General features: G+C 33.5%; 1 protein-coding gene across 1 annotated transcript in view; it reads right to left on the reverse strand.

The window, feature by feature from the left end:
- Positions 1 to 23,096, reverse strand: part of TMEFF2 (transmembrane protein with EGF like and two follistatin like domains 2) — a 238,790-nt gene that overhangs the window by 21,513 nt on the left and 194,181 nt on the right. The window contains exons 6-7 of the mRNA XM_081262368.1: positions 22,750 to 22,898; positions 21,960 to 22,019 (exon numbers count right to left, since the gene is read on the reverse strand). Of these exons, the coding sequence (XP_081118494.1) occupies positions 21,960 to 22,019; positions 22,750 to 22,898 (209 nt within the window). The remainder of the gene's footprint in view (positions 1 to 21,959; positions 22,020 to 22,749; positions 22,899 to 23,096) is intronic.

Here is a 23,096-nt window from a genome sequence, read left to right on the forward strand (position 1 = left end):
CAATCTTTTATTTCATAGTTGGGAGAACCTGAAATGGGCTAATTGCTTCTGGGAGTAAGAACTTCCTTCATATTTTTATTGGTCTTGGGTCACTGGAGGCAACTGTTACTGTGTCCTGACCCTGGCCAGGGGTGACCAGACTGCCCTTTCAGAGCACTTTCAGGTATAGTAACATCCAGTGTAGGGATCTTTGTCTGAAGTTTGGAACAATGAATCTTCCACTTCCATTAAAGAAGATGAGTCTACTGTACACAAGATGAAGTATGCCTAGCAGAGGAGAAGCTCTGCAGAGCTGTCTTTTGGCTACACAAAGTTGGACCCATACAAGCCTTTTACTATCTTTTCACCTTCACAAGGATATTTTGAAGAAATCTGGAGCAAATTATGAACCTGAATAATTTTAGGCACAATTGTTTTTCTCTTATTCTCTGAATATTTGTTAGTATTTTCTAAGAGATACTGCACATAAGCATGTTTGCTGTTACTCTCACACTACGTACTTGAAACAGTATGAGTCAAATGGTGTGGTAATGACAGTGAATTTTTACACCACTGGAAGTAATCTCATTTCTACTACAAATGAAAAGCTACTGTGTCAAACTGTCTGAGTTCAAAAGTAGTGTTCCTGCTTACTAATTGTGGGATCTAAAGCAATCATATATCTCTCTGTAAATGTTTCCTCATCTCTAAAATGGGGATAGGAGGCCCATGTTGCATATAGGATTCATGCCCAGGTTCCAAAGTGAAGGTAGGAAGCACAGCCTCAATTTAAAATAAATGAAATAGCAAAACCTACTTGTATACATTTTTTCAGGTAATAAATGTCAGGCTTAGCACATTGGGTACAAATCCCTTTTTTCCTAGCTCTAACCACAGGCAAGTTATTAACTATTATGCATGTTTATAAAATTTATAACATTGACTGGCAATGTTGAGTATGGTAAGTGCTCATCGAATTATAACTATTTTAAACTAACATGTAATATGAATAAATGAGATGTGAAATGTAAAGTATTTGGCACAGTGCCTGGCATATAGTTAGTGTTCGATAAATAAAATGAATAAGAATATCTAAACTGACAAATGAAGTGGAAACAAAACTTGATAAACAAAAAAGTATGAGAGTACTTTGAATAATCTATATATGGAAAAAAAATAAAAGATGGGAGATAAAGCATGGGCCAGAGGGGAATTGGTTGTATCTGGGACTACAAAGACAAAAGGGTAGAAGGCATGGATTAAGCAGGGCAGCACATGCCATGAAAGCCCACACTTCTGCTACAGAGTAGATCCCCGTGAACTAATGTATGTAGATCTTAGTTCTCCTGCTCATGGGCAGCCTGCCTCTCCAGCAGGACCAGCAGGACCAGCAGTTTAACTGCCAGAACTTTCTTAGCCACCTTTGAATATGTGTCATTGCCAGCACTACATGGAAGGGAATCAGTTTTAGTCAATAATGGATTCTTGTAAAAAGCCCTCAGTAGTTGAAGGAACCTGCCACAGTGGCTAGGTCAGTAAAGATCTTGACAATCTACAAAGAGACAGTAGCCATGGTGGCTTTTATCTCTAATAAAACCATATCTTTCCCATGAAGTCTTATAAAAAAATGGAAATCTGTCAAAACAAGTATATATCAGGTTTACCTTATTTCTCAAACTACAGGCAGTATTAAGAATATAATTTGAATCACTTGTTTGTAACAACAAATCATGACTTGAAATGTATTCTCTTTTTGACACAGTGTTGCTGACTCAATATGGTCTATTCTTATGGAAACAAGTTTGTTATAAGAGAATATCCAAATTTCTCTTTTTTAAAAATAACTTTTATGTTTTTATGTTTGATGGGATGATGAGATTCTGTAATACGCTGGAAAAAAACCATGCATGATATTTATTCATTTGTAGCAGTATATCATATATCATAATTATCCAGCTTTCCTTTATCATTAATAATAGAAGATTGTGAATAAAAACATACTAATATCCACCAGATGTTCAGGAAAACATAAATATCCCCACATGTCAGCACATTTTAGCATAAAGTCAACAAAATTTTCTCTACTTCTTTTTTCCTTTTTTAGTTTTCTGAACATGTTCTTTGATACGATATTTTTAATCCTCATTAGGGATTTGCTTTGGTTCCTTTAATATCCGCCACAAGAGACTGTATATTTTCAGATGTACCCAATGTGCATCTTGCTACCTTTTTCTTACATATATCAAGAGGCAGGCTGGTGTAATGAAAAGAGATCAGTCAACTTTGTGGTTAAAGAGATCACATATACTATCAGCTTAAATAGCTGGATGATCTTGGACAAATTGCCTAAACTTTCTGAGCCTAAAATTTTTAATCTTTCCAATGGCAGTAATTTTTTTTTATTGAAAGTTCATTTCAAAGAGAAGCACTAATAAAGTGTCAAACATTCAGTTGTGTTCAATAAAATGTAGTAACTGTACTTATTCATCTGAAGACCATTTTGATTTGTTGGTTTCCTTTAAATATAGGTTTTACCATTCTCTTCTTTAATACCTTACATTAAAATTTCTCTTTTTTTTCTAAAATTCAAGTATTTCCCTCTGGTTATCATTCTAGCTCCAGTTCCCTTATAAATATGCTGGATGAGGGCCAGGGCTGAATTTGTTATGCTTTTTAGTACCTAAAATGAAATCGTGGTGCAGGTACTGATAGATTGCAATAAGCTCTTGCTGGTAGGGAAACACAACTCCCACATGGATTCTACCAAGTGGCCAGTAAAAATTGCATAAAATAATTTTTCAAAAAATTTTTTTCCCTGTGTCTCCTCCAGGAACTGGGAGTATCATAACAATGTAGAGAACATATAATTTATAGGATGGTATCCTGGTGTCCCGGAAGGAAAATTCACTTAATACAGAGGAGTTATTTATTCCTACTTGGTAGTTTACATACTATGGTTTACTGGAGGAATTTTCCCAAAGTGACCATCTTGCCAAGACAATATCTTTATATCAAGAAACAAATGTCAAGTAGAAAGGAGGTAAAAATTAAAAAGTCTTTTCTTTTTTGTCCCAATCCTTTGAATTTTACATTAAAAAAAAAAAAACAACAACCAAAAAGCAAATAAACAAACAAAAATACAAAACCATCCTAGCACAGAGGTTGAATGTGGAGACTTCATGATACCTTTGATTTCCGTTCATTTTCTAGAAGGGAACAAATACTGGACAGGGAGTTGTCAAGGTTTGATCTGCCCATCCCTTTTCTCCTAGTTGGTTCATTTCCATTACCATTCAAGCACTGTGGGACTTGATTTCATTTTGGTTTGGATTTTGGCCAGGTGGTCTTTGCCCTAGAGTGCTACAACTGTATTAAGAGGCAGTAAAGATGTGCTCTTCCATGTCTCACTGCTACTGTATTAGTTTACTTTACTTTGATATAGAAATTGGCTAATGCAATACAAAGTCTTCCTTTTCTGGAATTCAGAGAGCAGCTTATTTATATGTAGATGTAGCTATATGACATTTTCAAATGTCATACATTTGCATATGAAGGTCTCTTTCTTCCCCTTTCAGTAAACAGTCTCTGCTATTACTTCCAAAGCAATGTTTGGAATTTTATTTTCTGTACAAGTTCTTCCTTAAAATGTTTTTAAATGCCCTGCAGAAATAAAAAATTAAACCATATACTGGAATCCATCAGTTTATGTTAGGAATGAAAATTAATATAAAATTTATGATATATATCATAAATAAACCTGCCTTCTCACCAATGCCTTTTTAAATGATTATATAATAATAATAAATTATATTGTGGTATAATAATATCAATTAATAGAATTATATATGAGCTCCAGATTAGGACTTTCAACATATTTTAATGAACCTGTGTTGATTTTGTTGAAATAATCACAGAATTGAAAGCTTGGGACTTGATGGGTTAATTCGATATGGAATTTTCTTTAAAAATTCATATAGTTCAGTGTTTAGGTAGATGACTGCCAGTCTTAATAATTTATTCAGCAAATAATTATTGAGTGTCTAGTATGTATCAGGCATTTTTCCAGGCCCTGAATTTAGATTGGGGAATGGGATGAATTCCCTTCCCTCATGGAGTTTATAAAGAAAACAAAATAAAAGGGGAAAAGTATAAATTCACAGATACAATTCTCTTTACATTAAAAAATGTAAGGAAAAGGATACCCAGTGGTGGCAGAGAGAAAGTCGGGTGTGCCTGTGGACAGCAAGGCACTGGGAGTCCAGTGGTGTGAAGGGTATAGCCAGGGGAAGATGAGAGGCAAGCACATCCTTATGAGGTAGTTAGCATCTAAAGTAAGATGTAATCTTTAGACATTATGGTCCAGACAAGTAAGCTTCAGACCAGGAAGACCATTTTTCCATAAAATTCTCAGAGTGCAATGACCATTTATTTGACATTAGAAAAGAGATACATGAAGCCAGGGGAAGGAAGAACATAAAAGAGAGAGAAGCTTCTGAGTGTTCTCACAATTTGCATTGTTTCCTGGGCCTGTTACCCATCCACTGTTTCTCATGTATCTACTGTTAGCCATCTTTGATTTTTCTTCAATCTGAATTCCCGGGCACCTTTTAGGCTCAATCTCTACTTGAGGGTTAACATAGAATCATTTTCATTTCCACTTCTCTCCAGATCAGTAGTCCTGTAGGTTCATTTCTATATTGATGTCTTCAAATAAAATGCATCAAACCCTGGTTCATTATTTTGCCCAGATCTGCTCTTCCTCATGCTATTATCCTATTTCAGGGAACAGAAGTACCAACCATCCAGGCAACCAAACAAGGAAGCTTGATATTTGTCTCGACTGTCCACTTCTCTTGGCATTCTTATCCAGTTAGCAAATAAAGGAAACTTTTGTCTTCTAAATCCTCCTAAAATATGTTTCTTCTTCTTTTTCTCATCACCTTCACTTTTCATCTTTACCACCACCTTCTCCTCATTCGTCTTGTCTCCTGTCCCTTATTCTCTCCAGCCATTTCTTCACTTTGCTGCCAGGGTTTCCTTTCCCTCCTCCCCCTTCTTTATTTATATAAGACATGACATTATGTAAAATACCTCCATGGTTCACCCACTGAACAGTGGACAGATTTCAACTTCCATTTCAAATGTGGAAGGAGCCTGGACTGAGTTTACAGACTACTCTTTCCACTTAGTTCCATGAATTCCCCTTCCTTATCCCATGCATCAGTCACAAGAAACTGACCAGCCTTCTCATCAATGCCTCTTTGCCTTTCAAATGCTCTTCTCTATGTTGATAATGCTCTTTTCTTTTCTCGGCCAGGTAACCCAATGTAAAGGCCACCTACTTTGTAACACTGCTGGGTTCTCATGTTGCTGGTCATGGTCACGGTTGCCTCATTGCTTGAATCCCTGCTTTATTGCAGTGACGTCTCTGAGCTCTACTTTCCTTATTTCTGAAAAGGTTCACGGGAGCTACTCTCCAAATAGACTTTGAAGAGATTTCATATAATACATAACTCAAAGTAAATACAAAACGGATATGATTTTTCTGTCATTCTATTTCTTTAATTCTTTTTTTCTATTTGGCATAAAATGTTAAGTGAATAATCATTATTTAGTATAGGAATGTTTATTTAGTGTAATCTGAGTTTCTGAACTTAAAGTTAGAGGGTTAAGTGTGGTTTGTCCCAAATTTCTTATTTCTGTGAAGACAAATATTACCAGCATGAGTGATAAACTGATCAATCATCAAGAAATTTACCAATAAGAATTCTGAACCTAAATGGCTAACTAAATCATAATTTCTCTGAGGCACTGTATCTTCCACATGTGCAAGATTTGGGAGTCTCAGGTTGTTTTTTTTATGTCTGCCACCTTGAAGTCCTGGGTATCAGTAGCCTCAGAACCAGGTGTGTTCACAGTTAAAAACCCATGCCACATGAAAGTGCCTGAAAATAACTGATACTTTTCTATGCTGAGAACTTATCATTGTGGTGAGCACAGGCAAAAGCAATGTGGACCACAGAAAAAATAGTGGCTTTGCTAATCCTTCTCAGGATTCTAACACATTTATGATCATTCTGGAGAAAGTCATTGTTTAGCAAGGCCTGAGCACTTCTGCCTGTGGTTTCTTGTGCCACAGAAAAAGGAAGACTTTCATCTGAAACAGACTGGAGATCATCTATCTGAGATAATGACAGGTAAGGAAACAAAGGCTCATGGAGGTTGGGGGGAAAAGTGTTAGTGCCTAGGAAGGACTAGTGTACAACCACTACCAGAATTAAGGGTGTGTTCAATCCCAGGCCTAAAATTTTTCCAGCCACATGGAAATGTCCAATGATACCCATTTCATAGATGTTAATAGAAATAAGTAATAGAAAAAAAAGCAAGAAGGATATAATTATACTAGTTTTAAAACTGTAGTAGGTGTCAAATTAAAATGTTAAATTTATTTGATAACCTGACTGACCAGTTAATTTTAGCGATTATGATTTTCATACTAAAATGATAGATAAGACATACCACCATGAGTATCATATGCTGCATCGTATTTTTCTACCAAAATTTCTTTTTCATTTTCAGTTTTTTACTATTTCTAGGCATTTGAATATTGACAGTTTCATCAGAACTACTTTTCTTTGATACTTTGATAAAAGTGATCTCTACACTTTTAAAGCTTTGTTTCATTTGTAAGATTTTTTTTAACCTCTTGGAACCATTTCCAAAAGCATAAATAATATGGATTTTACAATAAAAGTTATTAGAAACCAGAATTCATTTACCAGAAATTAGATTGAAGAGGAACCTTCAGTAGACATAGGAACCCCTAATGTCATATTTAATCTTAAGCAAAAGGGGACATTAAGCATAGTAACTTCCTGCTGGGAACTCTAGCCTACAATAGCATCAACTGTTCATATATTTGACAGTTTCAAAAACATCTTATCCTCTAGTGCTTTAAAAACACAATGCAAAGGGCAGATGACCAGTAATAGACATCGGGAGATTAGGATAATATGACAAATTGGATGAACGAACAGGCAGGTGATGAATAATTTTAACATGACCCTAAAAATAGTGATGGGATGTTTGCACATTGACACTTGTCTAAAGGCAGATGGATATGCATGACCTGAGTTTTTAGACAGGTGTCAGGAATATTGATGGGTGGCACGAGGATGATCATTTTCTTGGCAGTGTTGCAGTAGACAGTTTGCATGATTAATGATGCATCTTAGTCTTTTTTCTTCACCCTTTCTCTCCTAGGGCAGAAAAGTATATGAACCTTTGTCACTCCAGGGAATGTTAAGAATCCTGCCTGAAGGATAAGGCGGGAGAGCTATCCTCACCTTAGTGCTCCATTTTTGTTTTTGGGGTGAAGAAATAGTAGTAAAATATACAAATGATCTTGACATATGAGATGACAGTGCCTGGTACATGATGATAACATGCTTCTTATTAAGAGGACTCTCTACCCCAAGGAATAGAAGCCTTGCACAGCTCTGAAGTAGAGAAAGCATAAGACTCAGCTCTAACTAAAGCAAGAGCAAACTCTGGCTTTGGGATGCATCCGAACACATACAAAGTTTGAATGAATATTAAGAACTACTCAAAAGAAACAGAACAAGACTAAGGCAGGAAATAAGAGGTGAGATCATCTGCCTAATGTTTATATTCATTTTGGGTTTTCAGAGACAATTTTCTGATTCAAATCAATTCAATATTGTTTCTAAATGCTGAATCTAGTGAGAAAGAGCTTTTCTTTTCCAAGAATAATACTGTTTGCCGAGGTTTTTAAAATGTCACATAGAGCATTGAAAGAACTATGCTATTTCGAGGCTCAAAATTAAATCCAAAGTCTAATAATAGTTTGTAGATGTATTTTGCTAAACCCCGAATAGCCCATGTACTGAAAATATTATGACAAGTAAAAGTAATATAACCTATGGAGGTAAACTACCAAAGTTTGTCTTTTTCTTTTTAAAGGAATGAAGGGTACCCTTGGAAATCAAGTCCCAATAGAAAAATTTGTTAATTAAAAAAGCACATGGCCTTTTTAAAATAATCAGGGATTATCAACTGATGGATTAGGTGATAAAGACAACATAGAAAATCTATTTCTCCAAAGAAATTTAAAAACAGGATAAAGCCTCATTTAAATGGGGAGAGGGGGTTAGAATTTAATTTTCATGAATACCTGTGACTAGACTGGTTGTTTATTTTCTGTTTACCAAGGGAAAGGACAATAATTACAACTTAGAAATCCCTTCTTTGCAGTACTAGAAAGGTTTATGCTTGTATTGATTGTTGTAATCTCTCAATGAAATCCCAATTTTGAAATGTGGGAACGATGGGTGTATCTTATCTGGAATGTGCTCTTAACATTTTTAGTTCATGATTTTAATTGGCATACAATTTTGCTTAAATTTTGTAACTGTTTTCTTTCACAGGATAGATAATATTGCCTGAAATTAAAACAATTTTTGCTCAAAGTCTGAAATACTCTACATGTTGGGTCCAATGATCTTTTCTATGTATTTGTCACAGAGACAGTTTAAAGGGGCTAGAAGGAAATAAAATTTATTGTTAGAATATAAATTGTGGCCCCAAATAGCCCTCCTGCTATTGGAAGCTTGAGTTTGAATGAGACTTAAGCCAATCAGCAGAGAATAGAACTACTTGGGGCATAAATCCAAAGCTTTATGTATAGTCCAGGGAATAAGAAACTCAGAGGTCTTTTCATTTAATTTTTATATCTATTTTTATATAATTTAGGATCTGATACACAAAAATAGGAATCTAGAATTTAAAATTTTTCTGTTTGAATTTTGTTAAATAAAATTTTAATTTGCAAATGAAATCATTATTTCTATTTGTAAAATAATCAAAATTTTGATGATAATATGAAAAGTATCCTAAAATAAAAAGTAGCTATATGATAAATTTTTCCCAATAATAACTACTTAGAATATAGAGTGAATCACACCTCACAAGGGCTTTCTTGTTCAAAACATATGATAAAGACAGAAAAGATGTTACCATCATTTCTATGATTCTCATAAAGGTTAGGCAACTTCTGCAGGTTTTATAATATTTATAAATTGAACAACTAGATTTAGAATTTAGGTCTTTTGATAACTTGTCTCACGTGTTTTCTACAATACCTCAGTATATGCTAACAAATCACATAATAACATTTAATAAATAGTTTAGCGATAATTGTGTATTAATTCACCTGTCTATACCAGAAAAACTTATTTCAATTTTCCTATTCATGACAACTTTTCATACAAAACTAGTATAGATGAAAAAATAAAGAAACCAAACCCCTAAACAAAAATAAACAAAAAAAGTATTCTATCTTTCAGAGATGTTCTGTTTCCACAAAAGACATCAGACACTGTAAGTTTGTTTTTTAAACATTAACACAAATTTCTCAGACATTTTATTTACCAACTTCTCCTTCTCAGGTATTTTTCTCCAGTACAAAGGGCCATGGAGCACATATTGAATGAACAGGTAGTAGTATAATATAAGAGCAAATAGCTTAGCTGTGAAAGTTATTCATTTGTTTCAATGCTAAAGTAATTACTGTAGCAAAGACTGGCTCATTTATCATTTCCTGTTGTCTTTGCTACTTTTTCAAGTTGTCTTTTTAAACAAATATCCTCATTGTCCTTGTTTCAAAACCAATAACTTTATTTCACTAGTCAAGGCAACATACCAATACAGCAAGCTTTATTCCCTGTTGGAAGGAGGATCTGTGCCTGGGACCCACCTAATTGTATTGCACATTTGTGTCCTTCCTGGAGAATTGGCAGAGGACAGCTGAGCACTAAGCTGCTATTTAAGAAGCATCTTTAGGTTCCCCTTCTGTTTTGGCTATGAAGGTTTTTATAAACACTTGAGTTCTAATGCTGCATCAAACATTTTGTTCCATGAACAACACAATAGAATTTCTGCTGAATGTTTTAATAGAATTTAGCCAGTTGGTTTTAAATGTATTTCTATGAGCCAAGGTTTACAAAAATTTATAATGAGGAGAAGTGCAGATAATAAAAAGAAGCTTTCAAATGATTGCTATTGCCCAAGAACATCATTAAAATAATTTCTTTTCTTTTCTTTTTTTCCATTGGGTAGTGTTTGGTTCAGCAATTTAGTCAATATTTGTAAGAAACAGCTAATATGAACAAGATAAGAACAGCTTTTAATGGAAGCAAAGCAGGGGCTCAGGTTATGAGAATACCAGTTAGCAATACTTCCTAAGATCTCATTAGGACTGTGAGGATTCTCAACATTTTACGGTCACTACAGGTAGAGATGCCTCTTTAACCTCATCGTTCTCATAATTCTTTGTAGAAACAGATATTCTCTTTTATTTGTGAAATGTTACATTTCTATTATGAGTCAACTTTTATTTAAGAAAAGTGAGCATGTATTTGAAGCAGCAAGATGAAAAGAAGCTTGGATTAAGCCAGTAGATCTTGATCTGAGACTGTATCTTTTGTTAGTTTGTTTGTTTGTTTTTGCAATAAGAAAATGGAGATATCATTAGGTAGCCCAGCTTTGGACTCCCAGTGACCCCTGTCTCCTAGACCCTGCCTAATATGTACTTTCTTATCATTTCTAGTCTCATAAAGCAGAATTTCTAAACCTTGGCACTACTGGCATTTTGAAACTGAGACAAAAATTTCTGCATTCCTATTCCAAGCTCTTTCTCCTACAAAATGCCATTTGTAAGTCATTTGTTCTAAAATCCAAATGAAATTAGGAAATAAATATGATTATCCACATCATTGGAGAATAGCCTCTTAGAGAACCCAAAACAACAGATAACACATGTAATTTCTAGTTTGTTTTGGAATGAACTAAGTGAGCCAATTCCAGTGGTATTTTTTCCCCTGATGATTATGATGATGATGATAATCATGATTATAATGAAGATGATAATGATTTTCTTAGGATAACATTACAATTAGCTGTGTTTCCTGAGCACTTATCAATTCATGGCTAAGGTGAAGAGCTCAGAAGCATGCTAAGTTGCAGGAAGCAACCAACTTCAATTCTAGAATATAGTACTAGAGATCTGCTTAGATATGTGTTAATGACTGTGTATCATTGTGGAAGGGATGGTATGCTTACTATTGATTGTTCTAGGTGCAGAGCACAATGTGAACCATTTATGAAAACTACTTTATAGAGAATTTTCCTGTTGGTTCTTCTATATATAGTCTGCCCATTGATTCTTCCTCTTGCTTCTATAACTACTTGTCATTAACAATCAGAAACCAATGAAAAGGACACATGTACCAATTGTGGGGAATGGGTAAATGGGTAGGGGTGAAGGGATAGAAATGGCATTTGCTCAGAGATTATTCTGAACAACTGAAAACTTTCAATTCCATAGGGGCTCTTTAAATAACAGAAAAATAAACAGGAAAAAAATCTAGCAGTGTAAGATTTGTAGAATAATTGCAACAGTACAAGGACAATCAATCTGCAGAAGTGAATTTGGACATGTACTCCCTGACAAAACACTAATTGCTTGTTGGTTTAATGTCTATAAACTAAATAACAAGATCACTCTGGAATACCTAATTTCTGAAGGAGAAATGGAGCTGGTTTTCAGTCTTCATTTTCTGAATGATTTTAAAAACATTATGAAATTTTGTGTAAGTAAACATTTAGTTTTATTATTAAATAGAAATTTTAAAATGTTCTCTGGGGAGGGAGTTTTCTAATGTATGACACACAGCTTTGAACCTCAGAAAGTGTAAAAGAACTCTTAAAAGCAGAGGAATTTTTTATTGGTCCGGAATATATTTTACAGGAGCATTATGTAGTACTATAAAATATTGATAATGCATTAGCAGCCCTTGGCAAAACCCTCCATCTCATTCTATGTGGGATAATTAATAGATTTCATTATGTTTATATTTTGGGAAGTTAAACATTAGCAGTTTCACCATAGAGGACATGGATCTGCATAAATGCCAAAAAATTACCTCAGAAAAAACAATTTCTAACTATTATTCCTTTTTTTCTTTGTTATTGGTTAAACCTCTTTGGATTACATGTTAAAAAGTGACTTTCAAAGTTAACTTTGTGTAAAAACTTTCATAGGATGCATCATCCAGTATGAATTGAATTATATACTCATACTGACATTTCTTGGGGGCTGTTGAGCAAGAGATCCCAAAGGAGATCAGAAGTGAGTAGGATTTCCCCACACTTGTTCAGAATAGGAGAAGAGGCCTCACTATATCCTGATTAAATTTACTATATGTAGAAAAGTAGGTAGACTGGTTGGGTGGATGCCCAGAAATGGTAACTCAGACTACAGAGAGCCACACAGGTCAATGGTATTAGCGCAAGTTCTGACCATAAAGATAAGGCCTTAGTCAAGGACACATGTTGTTTACACTGATTTGAGGCCCAGACTATCCTTACTGTGCAGACATTTACATCAGGCTTCTTAGCTTGATGCCTTAAGCCTCTGAAGCATATGGACTCTATTTAGGCTTACTAAGTAACCTCATTTTCACTGGGTTTATCAGAGAATTTAATTCTAGAAGGAGAATACAGTAAGGTGGTGAGTGTACAGAAGTACTCTAGGCACTTTTTTCTCATTGAACATCAGTGCTCAGACATTGAGTTTACTGAGTTTGGTTGATGTGAGTTCATCATGGAGGGAAGTTGACTCTTGGTGTCTCCAAAATTTAAATTTCTGATTCCATGAGTTCTAGAACCCTACCAGCTTTGATCATGAATTCAGCCAATATTTCAAGTGTGATGCTCTTCCTACCCTGTGCCAATTATCCATCTTCCACTGAGTCATCATACACAAGACATTTGTCCTTGTTGGTCCTCTATCCTTGATTGCACTTTTCTTTCTGCTCCCAATATTCAAAGACTTTTTAAAGCTCACCCAGAATTGTGTTCCACATATTTTGTGCCCCTCTCCTCTGCACTTCAGGACTCAGGTGGAGTGCTGTCCTCCTTGCTCATCACTGTGCATATTGCTAGACCAGCACTTTTCTCAGGCCTTATTACCAATTGCAACAGTACAAGGACAGTTGCTCTGCCTAGAGTACGGCCCATATGTTGGATACCTCTCAATCACACCAAAGAATAACTGTTTTCCAAATGAATAATGGGAGAAAACAACTGTTTGGAAATGCAGTCCTTCTGCAAGATTTTGTTTTGCAGGTATTTAAGAATATATTTTGTTGATTATGTTGGTACACAGTCTCAAACTGTCAAAATGTGAAAACTGAATTTCTAATGTACTTGATAATGTGGGTTCTATGTTTGGGGCATGTCAAATTCATTATCCAAAGCAGCAAATCCAAGTGCTCTGAACTTTTTTTTTTGAAACTACTTTAATTCTATTTGCTAGTTTTATGAAAAACATTTTGTCTTGAAATTATACAGAGCATTAGGAACACCTACTTTTTTTTAGTTTTATACATTCTATGAATACTTACACTGCTCTTCTTAGGAATGGAAATAACATGTTTGAGGTAAAAAAGATGAATTAAGGTGGGGGATTGGTGCATTTTAACTAGTCATATTTGGGTGATTGAGTTTGAAGAGCTTTTCCTTCTTTTTCTTTTATGCTAAGCAGAGCTTTCTTCTTTATGATCAGATTTTATTAAAAAAAATTTGTTCTTGTTTCTTAAGATATGTGCATGTGTTAATCACCAACATATAAGCACTAACATTTCTGAGTGAAAAATAATGTTTTGTACAAACAGAAATAAACTCCTATATATTTCATTTCTGTTATTTTTTTCCCTTGGTCACTTATTATATGTTTCTTTTAAATAACAAATGTGTAGGTCCTCAAACATATACCCTGAGGTATAAATAACTAATTTTAAAGGTCAAACTGAAAGGAAATATATCATCATCTTGCAGTTCTGTCATATTCTATGTCCTCCCAATAAATTTTTATTTAAATCTCATGTTGTATTGACTATAGGAAAATTGAAATATTAGCTGCATGAAAATTTAGACATATCAATATGTTAAAAACATAAATAAATGCTCAAAAATATTACTTAAAAAGTGAATTAAAATGTCATCCAAAGTTCTTTGCCACAAGCTGTTTTATGGTTTGGGTAGGAAATAACCCTGCACACCTATTAATTGAGTTCATAAATGGTGATATGTGTGTGGAAACTCTGAGCACATATCACATGGCCAGACTATGGCCTACAATGCATCATGTTTCCCATTAAAGTAAATTCTTTTTGATTTTTAGACTAAAATGGAAGTAATAATAACAGCTACCTCACTAGCTGCCTGCTAATGCTTTAAATGATATCTTTTAATTTGAAATTCAATCCTTTGAAACTAGGTGTATTATTTTTATTGAACAGATAAGGAAACTGAGGTCCAGAAATGTCAACTAATTGCCTGTAGGTTAAATAGGCAATATTAGCATGTCCAGGGTCTAAACTCAGTCCTGTCTGATTTTGTGGCTATCACATCTAAACCAGCTGCCACACATTTATGGAAGAGAAAGGAAGATAGATAAGTAACACCTCCAGGTGAACAATTTGTTTCAGAGAAGAGCATTTCAAATAGGAAAAAGTGCACATAAATGATGCAGGATGCATTTATGAACTGGGGCATAAATACAAAGTTTTCCAGAGTGTCTACCAGGGCCCAAGGCAACTCTTCAGCAGTGAAACTTCATCTGTATTGCAAATACCATTTCTGTGTTTATCTATAACTATGAACATAACATAATATTACAGATGACTGGTTACATGATTTTATGGGGAAAACAATGAAAGCACAGAAGTTCAAGAGAGCAGGAAAAATTGTGAGTTAGAGTTCATGGAAAGCTTTATGAATTTTGCAGCACTCTAATGTAAATCCCAGAGGGGAAAATACTTGAATTGAGACACTTTCCCCCAGAAATCTTAAGAAAATCTTGACATCTTAATTCATTTTTCTGGGCTTAAATATTCTAGGCTAGTCTAGTGGCATTGTAATAGCCTGGGCAAACATTTTTATTTATTTCACTGCTGATACCAATATTTGTGCTACAAGCTGCTGCCTGCATTTGCTATTTATTTATTTCCTACAGATCAAATTATTGGCCCAGACATAATGTGCTTTCCAGAGAAGTGCTCCTTGTGTTCATGAGCAAATGGAAAAGCTTCCATTTTAAATGTAGATTTTTGCCACATGACTGAATTAATTCATGTTATAAATATGATATGAAACCACTTGATAGTCCTCCCTGTATATGTTTACTGGAAGAGCAACTGAGGAAAATATTAGGCTAATCAAGCACCTATTTGCACAGGTGGATGGTCAATATATCAAAATACTGTGACTAGTTCCAGGTTAGCCAGTTAGTTTCTCTGAGCATCAATTTTATTTCCCCTAGTGTGTGTAACTCTGTTTGATTGGGTTGACATTGGAACAAATGAGATAATGTGAATGGACCTTTGTAAAACTGCAAAGTATCACAAAGAGGTTGGAGATTTTTTTAATTAATGCAGGATTTCTCAACAGCAAACACTATTCCATTAGCTTTATTTTGTCTATGTGGAGAAATATGAAACAGAACAGGAGAATTTTAAAACCGAACAAAATAGCCCTTAAAGGACACTTAGAATATACAGACATATGTTAAAAGAAAAGAATCACTCTTTGGAGTATCTCACAACAACATAGACCTCTTGGTGAAATGTTTTTGAGTCTGGAACTCTCGAGGGGTTAACCTTTGGGGTGCAGAACCAGTAGCAAAATTCCCCCAAAATATTAAGCAGTGACATTTCTTCCCTAGTACTTGACCATCTCTCTTGCTGGATTCTGAAATTAGCAATGAAGCAATGATGGCTTGAACCTTAGCTCTATCACATACTCTTTTTACTTAATCTTCTTGAACTTCCATTTCACACCTGTCAAATGCATATAATATCTCCCTCACATTTCTGTTGCAAGGAGTGAAGGAGACAATATATGTGAAAAGGTTTTGTAAATTGCAATGGCTTCTACGGAGAACAAGTTATTTTACCAATTCACTTAGATTATCTAGATACCTTTTCAAGATGTCAGTTTCTGCTTAAGGTGGAAAAATGGGTTGATGGAATATTAATAGGATGGGTAGAATTTGGTTTAGCTATATCTTTCTGTTTCTTTCTTCTATATTTCAGACCTGAGCTTAATAACTCCATTTACTTCTTAAAAATAAGAAATGGATTTCTAAAGAGAATGTTCTGTAAAGATTAATCCTTCATAAATATTTTAAGAAATTGCAAAGTGGCATCATGAAATGCTTAACAAATAAGACACATGGACTCTATGCATATCTGTAGCCAGCTGGACTCAGGCAGGAAATCCCTGCTTCAATTTTGAAGGCACAAACTTGGGACTTAATATTCAAATTAACAGTAACTGAAATTTCTTTCCCCATGTACCTCTTACCATCTCATATATTCTTTACCCTTACTCAGGCTTTCTGATTCTTCTATTATCCTATTCCGTTTAACTTTTAGAAACCTGAGGAAAATAAGCTAGGTATGTTTTTTTTTTCATAGACATTTTCCTTAGTGTTTTGCACTATTTATTTATTCTTTCTAATTTGGAAATATACATGAATGAAATTCATTACTTTAGTCTCCCACAGAAACACTATCATTGAATTATACATATTTTAATGTTATGCTCTAGAAATTTATCAAAAATGGATTTTTAAAAAATCTCCTAAAATGGATAGAAAAATTAGAAAGAGCCTCTTGACATGTTTCATAAAAATCTGTGTTGCTTATCTATTCTATGTTTTCCAGTGATGCTTTGTAAAAAGATATATGCTAAATAGTTCTAATATAATTTACCATAAAGAAACTTCATTTTTGGTCTCTGCATTTAGTTTTTTATATTTATATCAGAAAATGAAAACCTAAGTTCCACTTAACAAAGATCTAGGTTGATTTTGTTCACCTTTGTGAAGCCCAAGACAGTGTCTGCCTATGGAAGAAACTCTATAAATATTTGTGGAATAAATTGACTCAACCATAATTTCTCTTTTATCTCAGGGCTAAATGCAGTAGCTGCAATGGTTTATGTTGCTGTTAAATTTATTTTTTCTTAACAGTTCTGTTTTTATGTTTTCAATTTCTGCTTAAACAATCTCATTGAATATATTTTAATTATAAAACACTGAAAATCCTTTTTGGAACCTAGTGTAGAAAGTCATAAAATAAAATAGAGTTTACTTTCCAGATGATTAAAAAAACAAGAGTTGAACTCTATTTTTTTTAACATTTAACACCTTATAGAATTAAGTACATTATTACTAGAAAAAGATGTAGTCCCATATTCTGAAGCTCAACCAGGTTTTTCTTAACACCTTATAGAATTAAGTACATTATTACTAGAAAAAGATGTAGTCCCATATTCTGAAGCTCAACCAGGTTTTTCTTAACACCTTATAGAATTAAGTACATTATTACTAGAAAAAGATGTAGTCCCATATTCTGAAGCTCAACCAGGTTTTTCAACAAAAAAGCAGCACAACCAGAAAATACATATACCAGATGAAGAGAAAAAGAATGGTTAAGCTTCATTTTCTTTTCATTACAAGACATGATAGGGATAAATATATATCAATACATATGTATACTGTATTCATTACATTTTCATTGAAGGAAATGTTGCAGATTTCAAGAGGCATAAAACATTTGTTATTTTAAATTTCTAGAAGAAAAATTTAATATTAGCAGTTTAAAATAGTGGAAATCCCTGAAGGCCCTGGCTTTGTGGTTTTATAAAATTTGTGTTCTTTTGAAACTTTCTGCAGGAGAATGCACTGTCCTCATCTAAGCCCACCTCTTAGAATGATGAAGGGAAAGCAACATTAAATTGTTTAGCTCATCTAGCAGGGAACTTGCCACTAGGCCTTGAAACAGGTACCCAAAGCCCTGGATTCAAGATTCAGCAGCAACTTGGGTCTCATTAAAGAAGAGAGGACAGAATAGAACCCAAGTCAGGGCAAAGAGAAAAAAAAATGCAGGCAGGGGGCAATGTGGCAAATTCTTTGGTTTCCTGGAGCTGTCTACATTTATGTGCCTGTGAAGATTATGGAATTCACATCTTCATGTAAGTCAGACACACTGTAGCCTATTTTACATGGTAATTTTATTTTAGGATTGCTTTCTTAGTTGGCATCTTTCTTTCGCTGCCTCACTTTATTCTTCCCTTTTTCTCTTTCTTTTCCCTTTTCCTCCTTCCTTCCCTCCCTCCCTGATCCCCCTCCTCTCTCTTTCTTTCTTTTGTAAACCCTCCTAGATCTTGCTGAATTTTCTTTCTTTTAAAAAAAGAGGTATAATATTTTTGGTTTCTTTTTAACATTTGGGCTTTCTTTCAAGAAGATACCCATTTTTATATTGAGAAAGATGTGCTCTTGCATTACTAACTTTGTAGGCTTGGAAGAACAAAAGAAGGGAGTCGGTAAGGGTTTTAAATTTACAGTATCAATGACATAATGGAGAAATGAGAGTGTGTTAAGATCATTACTTCCCTCTGGTGGGAGAGTCTGTGACTAAGGAGGAAAGTGTATGTGGTATTAAATTAGCTGTGAGAACATAGCAAACTTCAAGGAATGTGAATCATTCCATTTATGCTTTCCCTTCTTAGGAAGATTTTAGCCTGTGAAATGTAAATGAAGAGCACAATGACATATTGACTCTCCACTTTGTTCCTTTCATCCCCCCCCCCCGTACCCCCCCCCCCCCCAAAGTGTCTATGTCCCCAAACTCAGGAAAATACACTGGAAGCTAAGAAATGGGGAGGAAATAAGTAATTTCTGAAGAGGTGTACACAATGTATTTCAATAAAAACCACTAATGAAAATAAAGCTATCTAAAGTAAATTCCAGGAGAATTTTAAGTATGCAATCAATGTTTAATTAGGAATTGTAAGCTTCAGTTGACATTAGTATTTCTGTTGTAAATTTGTATTGGAACAAGCATGCATTTTTAAACTTTTAAGTTTTCTTTGAGATTTAGTAGATAAATTTGGTGGTAAACTAGAAAATTCTGGACCACGCTGAGTGAGTAAATAGTTTTCACTTGCATGTACTGAAAAAAATTATCTTTTATTTCTGTGTCCAATAGAGGATAAGGTAGGAAACCATGTCAATTAAAAACAGTGACACTGAACATCAGAGATAACCTGTTTGAAACCAACACAATGTATAAACTTTTTTGAAGTAAGAATTTCTTTTTGAAAATGAACAATTGGATATATAAAACCTGAATAACATTGAGAGAATGGTTAACTCTATCATGGTATTTATTGGTACAATTCATAAATGTTCGTATATTTGCACATGATGCTAATCAACTTGAAGAGTTCTTTGTTTCAGGGAGAAAATTTTATGTTTTATTAGTCCATTGTTGGATGGTTTAATGGAGAAGGTTTTCATTGAATGTTATAGTTCCTAAAATTTTTTTCCAAGTGAATTGATTTGAATAACAGATATAAAATTATTTTCAGTGTAGTTATTAGTAGTGGCTTGGTCACTGTCAAGATATAGTTATTATTATAAAAAAGTATAAAATTTATACTTGACTTATCCACAATTTTAAACATGTATTATTAGACTTAATTTTTTATTACTGTGTTTTATTATTTTTAATAATTATTTTCTGTGGAACAACATACCTCAGGTACATTTCTGAAAACTTGAGTACTGTATAATGTGACACAAAATGTGTTATTTATCAGATAATTTAGATAAAAGGTGTGTATTATGAGATATTATTTTTAACTATTTTAGGCATAATTATGGTATTATAATTTTTAAAATAATGGTTGATCTTTCTGAGATGCATGTTTAACCATGAATGAAATCATACAATGTTTGGGTTTAATTTCACATACTATGCAGGTGGAGAGAGAGAATAGGGTAGGCATGGGAATGGGTTAGTTATGAATTGATGTTACTAGGTTTGAATGATGAATACATGTGGGTTCCTTAAAGAAGACAGTCTATGTTTGAGTGTACTTCACATATATTAGAAACGATTGACAAAAAGCAGTAAAATAAAAAAAAAAATGGTCCTCTGTTGCTGAGGGCCATTTCCAAGTAGAAATACGCATCGAAATTTCCTTGCCAGCGTACCCCATGTTAAATGGACTTGCCTTGGAATTTCGCTGTTGACATTGCATGTAAGGTGACCTTGCTCAAGTACGGGGCATGCTAATCTTTGAGGTCCTGTCTCAGGATCCTGTACTTGAGCAAGGTCACCTTACATGCAATGTCAACAGCGAAATTCCAAGGCAAGTCCATTTAACATGGGGTACGCTGGCAAGGAAATTTCGATGCGTATTTCTACTTGGCAATGGCCCTCAGCACTCTGTATTCATGGGTTCCACATTCTAGGACTCAACCAATCATTGATCAAAAATATTTGAAAAAACAACAACTGTGTTTTACTGAACATGTACAGGGTTATTTTCTTGTCATTATTTCCTAAACAATATAGTACAACTATTTACATAGCTTTTACATTGTATTGAGTAGTATAAATCATCAAGAAGCTGTGTTTAAGTTATTTGCAAATACTATCCCATATCATGTAAGGTACTTGAGAATCCTTGGATTTTGGTATCTGTGAAGTGATCTTGAAACCAATTGCTTATGGATATAAATAAAACATGCATATCTCTTAAAGATTTTATAATTAATGTAAGATCTATGAGGAGTATTGGGTAGAAGATCCATTTGTTTATCTCAGCTCTCCCTAAACTTATTGACCATTAGACTATTCTTTCCAAGGAACATCTATTGACATATCTTTTGGATGCTTTGGGAAGGGGTATATAATGGCAAAACTGAAGTTTTTCCATGTATCATTGTTCATGATAACTCCAGGCTTTTGGCATATGAGAAGTTTTATTCACATGTTAGAAAATATTAAGATAAAATGTGAAAAAGTTTTTAAAAAGAATCCTTTTGTTCTTTCCAAATTCTGAGATATTTGGGAGATCTACAAATAAAACATCTGATGAACTATTTTTCCAATTTCATAAGAATTATATATATATATATATATATATATATATAGTGTCAGAAATATTATTGAAGGAAATAAAATTTCAAATGGTAGTATATATTTGAAAGATAACAAGCGATGCCTTTTGATTAATTTTTAGCCATAATAATTACAATTGCTTCTTAATAGCTATATGGAAAATTCTATTTAAAAATATTTTACATGTCATTATCAACCTTGATACTTTCATTTTCATGTTTTTAAGCAAAAAATTTATATAGAGTTTAAGAATCTGATAACATTCCAATTATATACCATACATTATTTCTAAATCTAAGAAAATTATACTAGGTAGAGCTATTCCTGAATATAAAATTCTATAGTTGCAAAAGATTTATATTTTTTGCATAGAATTTTTTATGATTTTGCATGTCTGAGTAGCTATAGTCTAGTTTCTAAATAAATTAAAGGATTTTATTTTTTAAAATAAATTATACATACTGTTTTAATTTAGCATCTAAAGAGACAGCCTACATTACTATTTGTAGTTATCCTTTTAGCTTTTCAGACTAGCAAACTTTTTCTTTGTTGACTTTTTGTAAAAATTGAAATAAGAACATTTGCATTTATTATAATATACTGCCAAAAATTGCATTAATTTCCATCGATGCCCATTAATTTGATAAATGTTTTGTCATTTGTACCATTTTCACTGTCAAAACAATTTAATTATATCTTACTGACATTTTTGACAATTGCTCTAACTCTGACAAAAAAAAAAGGATGTGTTATTTGTTTCAAGAAAAATTTATTCTTGTGTATTGAAAGCTTGAATTAAACAAGAGAAGACCAGCTCATATCATAAGTCTTGCAAGGTTCAATCTAGGATAAATAAGAAACAATGATTTCTTAGAATTCTTACAGAAGTGCTCATGTTTTGTAGTAAAAAATTTTATGTACCTGCATAATCTGTTCTTGCATAATGCCCATCTTCAGATTTAGTAGTTGTAGTTGTGTTATCTGTGTTAAAAAATTAATAATAAAGATTGATTAACTGTCTCCTAAATATTTAATATCAAACATACCCAGCAGTATCTTCACTGCAGTTAAAGTTTTTTTTTTCTACTATAGTTCTAAGCAACCTGTGTACAAAGACAGATTTCCAATGCATATTTCTGCTTGGGAAAAATTAAGAAAATAATGCCAGTTTTCTAAACTTTGAGACAAGGAGATAATTCATAATTATAACTGATATAAGTTGAATAAAGGAATAACAAATCAACCACCCCTCAAATGTTTGTATCTGAACAAAAAAAATGAAATAGAACATTCCTTATATCTGCTTTTCAAAATATACTTGAATATTTCTACTGAATCAACATAAAAATGGTGTGATTTGCTTTTAATCTCAAGATTCCTAATAAATTTATAGATTATTTGTCAAAAATCATTTTGACTTTCTTTTTACTCTTTGCAACAAGAATGCCTGCTATCTTCTGAACATTATCTTCTGTGTCCATGATACTGTGACAATACAGTCCCATTATATAGAAAAAGCTGCAGACTGTTGCTGATAGACCCTCAAACACCTATAATCAACACAAACACTGTAGTAGACTACACCATCCATTGTAAATCAGAACTGTCTTTTGGAAATGAAATAGCTGCCTAATAAGGAGTTATCTTCACTTTTCATTTCTGCACAAAGACTAAAAACATTCTTTGAAATGAATTTTGGTATGAACATTACCTTGACATCGACCCAAAGACATGACTTCAATTTTCTCCTGTTTCTGACATGATGCTTCTTTGATTTGACATGCATTATCATAAGATTTCCCATCAGAAGCACAGAGGGGATTGAAGTTGGTTTGAGAGCAGTCAATGTTGCACACACACCTAAAGGAAGAAGAGAGAAGTAAAAATATGTAACATCAATAGTATTGTTACCACACTATAAATAAAACACAAATGGAAGAATTGCTAGTTTGGCAGAATACAGGTTGGTAAAATTTAATTGCATTCTTCCAGGGAAGCTCCTTGCACTTTTCTATCTGAGATGAAAAGAAATAGAACTAACAGAAAATAATTCAAAAG

The sequence above is a fragment of the Spermophilus citellus genome, assembly GCF_964194105.1.
Source record: "Spermophilus citellus genome assembly, chromosome: 11".
Classification (NCBI taxonomy): Eukaryota; Metazoa; Chordata; class Mammalia; order Rodentia; family Sciuridae; genus Spermophilus; species Spermophilus citellus.